Genomic DNA, 9,500 nt, shown 5'->3' with positions numbered 1-9,500 from the left:
GAGAGAGGGGAAGCTAGAATTTGGAGTAGATCCGAGGACTATGATTGTTTACACGAATCTCAAAACAGTAGAAGATGAATAATAAAAAAAATCTTCCAAAAGATATATAGGATTTGCAGGAGATCGACTAATATTGCCAAGTGGCCCAAGCATGGATAGTCTGGCAGTCCAAACGCATTATATTTTGAAAAAAAAAGACAAATATTGTCAAACGATGGGCAGTCTAGCAGTCCAACATGACAGTGCTTATTGTCAAGCAATGTAGAATCCAAAACATAGGAAGTTCAACCATTTTTCTCTTATCATGCATCGTCACACCTCTTAATGAAGCAGCTGAGCAGAGACCAACTTAGATAAGGACAGCAATCTATACAGGGCTATTTTAAGTTGTCACTTACATTTCGGCAAGCGCTGGAAGCCGAGCAAATTGGGGAGCAAAAGCAGAAACGGAACTCGTAGGAATCTCTGGAGGACACAATCACTTCTCCGGCCAATGCAACAATAAAGCACTGGCTATGCCATCCACGCCGACCACGCAGGAGAGTAGGAGCCGCCCGGCGCTGGCACCGGCTGCTGGTTCATGTCCATGGTATGGAACCTGCATAAACGGAAGCGCAGGATTCAGAACAGTCTCACTTGTTCAGGCAAGAGGTTGAAGGAGGGGAGGGGGGAACTACGTTGGCTGCAGAGATGGGTTGCTCTCCAGGGCCTGAAAGAAGTGCTCTGGCTGTGGAGGGCCGTCCGACACCATGGTGCCATCACCGCTGCCGCCCTGCCACGGCAGCTGTGGCTGTGGGCGAGGAGGCGCCTCTGCCTCGACCTCGTCCAGCTGAAACAAGAGCGATCCAACAATGAAACTAGCTGTCAAAGAGCAAACAGAGGAAGAGTGTTGCTTCTGCACAGAGGCTCCAGCTTGAAATGCATGTCAAGGGCATCATCAGTTAAAGATGTGGTGCCAATGCAGGGCTAGTTGATGACTAGAGGCCTATTTATATATGCTAGTGCCACCATTGGGGCCAACCGGCCTACCAACTTGTGCGTTGGCTTTATCACACACACTCAACGTCAACGACCCCTCAGACGAGAACAACTGGACAGCATGTTATTGGGAGTGGTCCAGTGCATCATGCGGTCCCAGGCTATGCAAAGCTTTCCAGGGAGGTTTACAGTTGAACTGTCACTTACCTTTCTTTTCAGGACCATGTTGGCATCTTGGAGCATATGTTCCTGCAAGAGATGAGGGCGGAATGCTCAGCCATATATGGGATGATTAGATTTTCAGTAGTGCAGCAGAGCCATTCACAGTCCAGGAACATGATATGAATAATGCTTTGGATATATACGGCAAGCAAAGAGCATTTACCTTTCTCTTCAAGTCGCAGAGTTCATCAAGTAGCACTTGAGTCTGCCAAATGCAGATAAAGACATGAATCGAGGAGTTACTTAAATAGCAACCTGCTGCACCATTCAAAGTTTACAAAAAGTAATATTCACTTAGATGTCTACTAGACTGTATACAACCTCAACCTTGTTTCTACGGTTTCAAAAAGGGAAGTAGCACAGATCAACATTGGTCCATCCTTTGGTTTTCTCAAGTGATATTCATCTAGCAATTGATTGAATGGAAAATTGATGCAAATCCAATTATATTATATATCGCAGGTTGCTTCAGATACAAAAGCCTGCTCACCATAATTCTATTTTATGCAAACACACAATTGACATCATTCATCCTCAATGTCTTTGTACTTATTTTACCTTTCTTGATCTGATTTGCTTCAAGGTCTTGTCTACTTGACTCTCAAGCTGGTCAAGTTCACTGGTGGTAAGTGGAGCCAGGTCTTCACCCAGAAGATTCCTGCAGTGCGTTCACCAGTACTTTCTTTACCAAAAAGAAATGCAAATACTGGAGTAGAATAGTAAAGAGGAAAAACATGCATGCGCATATGTGGAACAGTGGAAATATCACCTTTGCGAGCGTTGTAAAGCCTCAACTCTTGTCTTCAACTTCATATATTCTTGATAGTTATTCTGCATTTTTCAGACATTGGATAGAGCAGTCCCAAAACTTATTCCAAGCTACTTAAATATCTAGAAGAAATAAAAAAATGCATATTATTTAAATATTCTTTCTAGTTTCTTTTACTAATCATTTTAACCAATCTATGATCTTCAACACACATTTTTTAGAATCACGCCTATTTGATGGCAGAAACATGAGCAGTGTAAAATGCGAAAATATTTTAAAGTGGTCAAATTAAAGTTATCAAAGATGGATTGCATGCAGCCGACAACAATGTCAACTTGTATATAGATGCATCATTTGTAATGTCACCATCAAATGATATAAAATTTATTATTCTAGCTACATATATTTTGTTCTTGGTCACATGCATATAGTAAAATTACTCTATGATGAAGATATGTATCACACTGGTACATTATAAGAAATACAAGTACTACAAGTATGAGCATTGCATCTTGCAACGATGGGCAACCCATCATCTATGTTAGATAAAATTCTTTTGGAGGTCAATTATTGATAGGATTGATTATATCACATTTTTATATTTTATTTAACCCTTAATATAATTAATTTCTCCTTGCTTAACTTCATGCAGCTGTGGTGAAATTAAACGGCTTGTTATTTGCTAGGCATGCACGGGATGATTCGTTTGATTTGCCACTAGCTGGCCGCTGCGTGCTTTTCTAGCTTATTCTGGACAACATGTGTCAAGAAACATAAAATGAAATTTGCTATAATGAGCTAGAACACTCGTTCGAGTACCAATTAACACTACCTTTGGGTAGCATGGAATTAAGCACTTGGCCAAATTTCAATGGGCGTGGCTGCATGCAGCATGCATGCACTCAGAGGCCCTGCATCATACTTAATTATTTAGAACAAAGTTTGTTTTATTAAAAATGCTCATTATACTGATGACTGATGCCAATATGTACATGTTTTGAGGACTCAGGACATAATCATTGTAACTTCCATCCTAAAAAATTCGAGTTACGTGGATTTGACAATAGCATACTCATTAATGTTCAAAAGTTAGCATCAGCTGAATTAATTACATCATCCAACAATCTAAAGCTTTTAAAAAATAGTATGACTCTGTAGAATTCAGACTCTACCCGCCTACATTAGTTCCAGTAAGCAGACATAGTGATAGGTCATAAGTAACTACTCCTCTAGTCCTCTAGTATACCAACATAATAGCAGGTGATGCAATTTTCTACAATAAATTTATTTTACTTGGTGTCCGGCTGTGGATTCAAGCAAAAATTCTGGATATCTAACACCAGTTTCTGTAAACTGAACTAAGTTGAACTCAGTTGGTACTTTGTTGATACCAGTTCTTTTTCATAAAACAGTCTCCATAATGTTATTTGAAATGTTTGACTTGATGATCAAGTTTGTTTTCGCTAAATATAAAACCAAAAAGAAAAAATAAATAAATCTATAGTTTCAATATTATGAAGAGTATTATAAATCCACAACCATGGATCATATGTAGAAAAATCAGATATCGAGCTTCAAAACTTGAAAATATCAGCAAAAGAAGGTCGTTATGAGAGAGAAATTAAAGATGGTATAAAAATAGTATTAAAATCTTGCAATATAATACTAGTAAAATGGACAATAGTCCTCACACCTGCATCTCATCACTAGACGGCGCTGCAGCATCAGCAGAAGCATAGATGTACCTCTGGTACCTCTCCAAAGTTTTAAGCAGACTGTCATAGGAAACATGAGCTGAAGAATAAGTCGTACAAGCATATGTTTATGTAGATAGAGAAACATATCAGTCTGTAAGAGATCTAGAACCGTGCTAACTATATATAGCTGCTTCTAGCAATGGGAAAAACATTATTTTTCTAATATGCATGGCACATGAAGCCCTAGTAAATTAGTAACAAGCCAACAGCATAACTACTGCTTATTTTTCATTTAGGATATCTGACCATTACTTTTCTAATTATTGTCTTGTTTCTTACAACTCCAACTCCAAGGTCCATTCATGACTTGGAGTATATAGGTTAAAATAAAGCGGTCACCAATGTCTTTAGTCTAAAATAAATAACAGAATTGCTCAACCAAATGAGTTCAGCATGCTAGCAGCTCGCTCCAGCTCCAATAATTTTCGGAGTGGTGTTATGCAAAGCAAACAGGCCTCAGCCCCCCACCCCTGAAAAAAAAACAAATTTAGCCAAAGCAATTCTGATGATTAAGCATCATTTCCATGTAGAATCAAAATACTTTTGTGTATCCTGCTGCCATATATGCTATGTGTCAACATTATATAAAATTGAGTAGACGGATTTTAGGAATTTATTTTGGACAGGATGTAATAAATTTACCATATTAATGGTTAGAAAAATTACGCTTGGATTTCAGCGGTGAACTAAATATTCAATTTTCAAACGGAACGCTGTATGGTAGCCTAAACTCCGTTTTAGCATAATAAGAAAAGTTTGTTAGAAATTTATTCAAACTACTAGAATCATAAGTTATGGAACAACATTATAGGTTACTTGATCTAGTGATAGAGTTTCACCAACTCTCTACTTGCCACATTTCATGCATCACTACCTGCCTTTAGTCTTGACAAATTAAAAAGACACATAACTAAATGAAATGGATTTCGAGCATGCATCACAGAAGTGCTTGCAGCAAGCAATGGACTATAGACTTAGATATCACGATTTCATGTTTGCCCATTTTGGCATCATAATGTGCGTGCAAATCAAACTTAACTGTGCAGAGAAGTACATGGCTCTATTGAATTTAACAAAAGTGACCATCAACAAGCAATTTAACATGCGCGTACGTACGCACAGTTCAGTAAGGGCCAATACACCATTTACAATCACTACCGGAAAACACTAATTCGCCGTGTGCCAGAATCTTTGCTGTGTGCATTTTATCGGGCACACGGCAAAGAAAGGATTTGTCGTGTGTCTGCAAGAAAACAACAATCTTCAGGCACACGCATTTTATCGGGCACACGGCAAACAACAAACACACGGCGAACCGCGCTCTTCACCGTGTGCCAAGCCCTAGCACACGGCGAACTCCAATCTTCGCCGTGTGCCATATGTCTGGCACACGGCGAACATTATTCTACCGTCACGTGCCGTCTAGGGCCCTGACGAACGTCATTATTTGCCATGTGTCCAGGGTGACACACGGCAAACATGGACCTTTGCCGTGTGCCTGGCCCTAGGCACACGGCAAAGATTGTGTTTGCCGTGTGCCTTAGTCCAGCACACGGCGAACACGAAAAAAAATTCATGTTTTTGCTTCCAAATTTTTTCTACACTCTCCATATTTTGTTTGGTACTCTATGTTTGAATATGATATTTTTATAGACTTATTAATTGTATTTAACTAATTTATTTCATTTCAATGTTTTTTTTCGTATAAATCAAATATAATTCCAAAGGGCATGAAATAATAGGAAAAAATTTGTAAAAAATGATATTCATAATATTGACTGTAGTGTTAGATCTTAAATAGTAGTTGAAACAAAATTTCAAAGTTTATGATAATGAAACATTACGACGATCGTGGTGGCAAATAGTGTTTAAATTCTATAAAATTAGAACAACGTCAGAAAATTATGAGATTTGCCGCAGCTTCATGCTATCATACGTGGAACGTATGGTAAAAATTTGAACACGATATGAATAATTTGTCACGATGATGCTTACCAATTGAGAGTTTCCCGAAGAAGATTCAGAGAGAAGAAGAGGATGAGTTTAGATTTGTACGTGTCATGATAGAAAAAATTGAGTTTGACTTTTAAACTTTTGCTATAGACAATATGCATTAATGATTGCTTCATGTTGAATTTTCATATTTTTCCGGGTCTATTTGGTATTTTTAATGTATTAATTGCAAGTAAACTATTTTAATTGACATAATTAAAATATAATCAATAATGACATGAAACAATGAAATTTGAGTTAGTCAAAAAAATATTTATCATGTCATGGAGGCCATATAAAAAATATGAGTGTTTAAATTTAGTTAATTTTTGAATATTTCATTATCAAAACAGTAGACATGAAATTGTAGAAATTAACTTTGTCGTGTGTCTAGAGTCTGACACACGGCGAAGTCGAGGCTTCACCGTGTGTCCTGGATCTGACACACGCGAAGTAAGACTTCGCCGTGTGTCTTGGATCTTGGCACACGGCTAACTACATTTTCATAACTTAAATACACGGCACACGCTACCTCTCCGCTGCTGTGTTTCGGTAGAAACGAGGAGAGGGGGAGATGGCTTGCCCTGCGCAGTACATGCTCTCGGCCAGCGGCTGCATCTTCCTGGGGAGCAGCAAGCCTCAGGCAAGCCTTGTCCGAGGTGCCGTCATCGGCGGCGTTAGCATGAGCAGGCCGTTCCTGCTCACCTGCAGCGCCTCGTTGTCTCCGTCTCCTTCCTCGCTGGCACCTGCGCAGGAGGACTCCGACTGCAACGAGGAGGAGTGCGCCCCGGAGAAGGAGGTACCGCCTGCTCCCAGCTCTAGCTCCTCTTCTTTCAATTCCATCTGAGCCCTCCTCGTTGGTAGCAAAAGGAGAGGGAAGAGGTGGGCAGGCAGCAGCAAATGAGAATATGAGATGTGCCATCCATTCGTGCTGTGCGCATGCAGGTCGGGAGCGTGCGGTGGCCGGCGGCGGCGTGGACTCGCGTGCGTGCGGCGCGCGGCGGCCGGCGCGTGCGCGTGCGGCGGCGTGGACTCGCGACGTGTGCGTGCGTCTTTTTTTATTTTTTTTAAATCTTTGCCGTGTGTCACATGTTTAGCACACAGCGAAGTCAACCCTGCCGCCGTCAACTCCGGCCGACGACGTTTGTTATCTTTATTTCGCCGTGTGCCCGATATATAACACACGGCGAACACCTTCTTCGCCGTGCCAGTGGCTGCCGTCGGCGCTTCGCCGTCGGCCACCCACGGCGAAAACTTCGCCATGTGCTAAATGGGCTTCGTCGTGTGCATGCCAGGGGCAGACGGCGAAATGAGGAAATCCGGTAGTGAATCTAGTTGTACTACAAGGTCGCATGTCAAACCAGGGTTGAATGCAGGCTAAGCTTATGCGTATGTGCAGAGACACACACAGAGACAGACCACAGATGCATATGCAGGCCTGCAGGTACTGATCAGGTGCACATCAAATGAAACCCTTTCTTTTCCTTTTGAGTGACATACGACAGACATACACGGTATATGCATCCATGTGTCGATCTCCTGCTCGCTGCTCCCCTGTTCGATTGTAGCCTTTCTATATGCAGCTCGCTACGGAGATGACTTTATCACTGTACCAGTTGCCCGATAGAACAGCAAAAAGAAACGAGCGAATCCATGAGTTCATGCAAGGACGCATGATGAGAAGGATTCAGATCGAATTGTACGCATGACCTTTCTGCACTGCAAATTTGCTGAGGAGCTAGGTGCGTGCTGGACTGGATGCATGAAAAGGAGAGGGAAATTGGGGTAGAAGAAGAGTAGGGTTGTTGCGTCATTACTTGGAGGAGGATGAGAACTGGTAGAGGCGGCCAGCGTGGGAGAAGAGGACGAGCGCGACCTCGGCGTCGCAGAGGATGGAGAGCTCGTAGGCCTTCTTGAGCAGGCCGTTCCGGCGCTTGGCGAACGTCACCTGCCGGCTGATCTTGTTCTCGATCCGCTGCAGCAGCACCTTCCCGCGCCCCATGGCCTGCCCTCCCGATCGGCCGGTCGATCTCACCCTCGCTTCTCTCTTCTCACCTTCCAAATCAACATCCAAACCAAAAAAAAAAAGTTAACAACAATCCGGCCGCTCTCTCCTTTAGCACCTACCACTGACAGCGCTATATATATCTACCTCTCACCCAAGCTGTATATGATTTGCCTGCTCGAGCTGCAATTATTGCCGAAATTGATCTCGGGCGGGCTCTCGGCCTCACGCAGCCTCAGTAGGAGCTCGACCTCGCCGCTCCCGTTCTGGGGTTTTTTTTGCCTAGCCCCCACTCGATTAGGGATCGATTAGCCCGGCGAGGTGTGAGGGCCCTGCGGCATGTGGTGGCGGGCTATATGCTGGCTAAGAGGGAGGAATGAGCGAGACGGGTGGGAGAGCGGAGAAGAATCTTTTCTTTCGTGGGGTGCAGATTGGATCTCGCCTCGCATCCTCACCCTAGGTTTGCTAGGCTCCCGTGCCGCCCATTGGTCGCTGGAGCCCTCCTAGCCGCGTCCTCACTCCTCCTAGGTTTTAACCAGGACGGGGCGCTGCGCTGACAGGCCAGGTAGCTCGACAGATGCTGCATTTAGCACAGCGTTCTGGTAGTCTGGTCGTAGCCGCAGTAATTGTGAGGACGTAGGCACTGACTCGTTCGCCGGCGATACAGTAAAAAAAATTCGGTGAGCTGCCGTCGTCGATCACGACTGGTGTCGTAGCGAGCGTGCAAGTTTAATTTCTTTCTTTCTTTCCAAGAAAAAAAAATTATGTGCCCTCGCCGATGGACGACGCTGCGCCGCGCCACGGGACGGGTACCAACAGGCAGCAGCCGTCGGGTGGGTGGATGGCGGTGGCGCCGTGCGCGGCTGGAGTGGAGCGAGGGAGGTGACGGTGAGGCCGGGAGACAACGGTGAGAGCGATGGGGTGGGACTTGGGAGGGCGGAGACCCGGAGCCGGGAGGAGCGCAGGCCGAGGCGAAGGCGCGGCGAATCCGAGGCGGAGATCCGGGTCGCTCGCCGCGCAGGCCCCCGAATCGCTACGTGTCGAGCGCCCGGTGGTGCCGCGCGAAATGCCCAGAAGCCACGCCGAGGCTCAGCTGCCGCCGCGCGCGCCTGCGCTCGCGCAGCGCGGCCCGGGCTGCTCGCTGTCTCGCTCGCTCCTCCTCATCGCATCACGGGCACAGTCGCGGGAACGAAGCCATCGTTTAGATCACAAGTCCGCGGCCGGCCATTTACCTCGCCACCACCGTCGTCACCCACAGACCCGACCGGCCGGTCGCCACGGGCGAGGCAGGGCGCCGACCTGACAGGCGCCGGCGCGGCTCGCAACCGGCTCGTACGCGCCGTACCGTACGTGCGGCGTCGCTCGTCGCGGCACGGCTGTTGCCGCGCCGCGCGCTGCCGAGAGCGGGCCAGGTTGCCGGATTGGACGCGGCTGACTTGCTCGCGAGTCGATGCGCCTGCGCGTAGTATACAGGCGCCACAGTGGACGTCGCGTCGCGGGGTCGCCCGCCCATTATCGGCCCATCGGCTCCGACTACGGGTCGTCCCGCCTCACGTGGCCAGCGTCCTTCGCCCTCGCCTCGCCGTCCAGGGGCGCGATCCGTGTCATGTCCCGCACAGTGCGACTGCGAGCGGGGCGGAGCGCAACTGCTCCACCTCCACAGGCAGGCACGCCGGGGACTGGCGCCAGCTAGCCGTTCCCGGTGGCATATCGTCAGTGCTACAGTAGCAGCAGGGCCCGCAGACCTGCATTGCTGTGGCTTGGCCCTCTGATAATT

General features: G+C 45.9%; 1 protein-coding gene across 2 annotated transcripts; it reads right to left on the bottom strand.

Annotated features, from left to right (window-relative positions):
* Positions 1 to 220: 220 nt before the first annotated feature.
* Positions 221 to 8,157, bottom strand: LOC120649734 (MADS-box transcription factor 34-like). Of its 2 annotated transcripts, none has more exons than XM_039926604.1 (9): positions 7,871 to 8,157; positions 7,536 to 7,786; positions 3,663 to 3,744; positions 1,970 to 2,031; positions 1,759 to 1,858; positions 1,364 to 1,405; positions 1,186 to 1,227; positions 678 to 829; positions 221 to 598 (listed from the first exon to the last, which is right to left on the bottom strand). In XM_039926604.1, the coding sequence occupies exons 2-9, from the start codon at positions 7,718 to 7,720 to the stop codon at positions 514 to 516; spliced, it is 750 nt and encodes a 249-aa protein (XP_039782538.1). In that variant the 5' UTR covers positions 7,721 to 7,786; positions 7,871 to 8,157; the 3' UTR covers positions 221 to 513. The 2 variants fall into 2 exon arrangements, with proteins under 2 accessions (XP_039782538.1, XP_039782537.1); XM_039926603.1 differs by having other exon boundaries at positions 7,536 to 7,773.
* Between the last annotated feature and the right edge of the window lie 1,343 nt (positions 8,158 to 9,500).

This window comes from Panicum virgatum, chromosome 9K (assembly GCF_016808335.1).
Source record: "Panicum virgatum strain AP13 chromosome 9K, P.virgatum_v5, whole genome shotgun sequence".
Lineage (NCBI taxonomy): Eukaryota > Viridiplantae > Streptophyta > Magnoliopsida > Poales > Poaceae > Panicum > Panicum virgatum.
The sequence above is the reverse complement of the archived record's forward strand: the minus strand, read 5'-3'. Positions and strand labels throughout refer to the sequence as shown.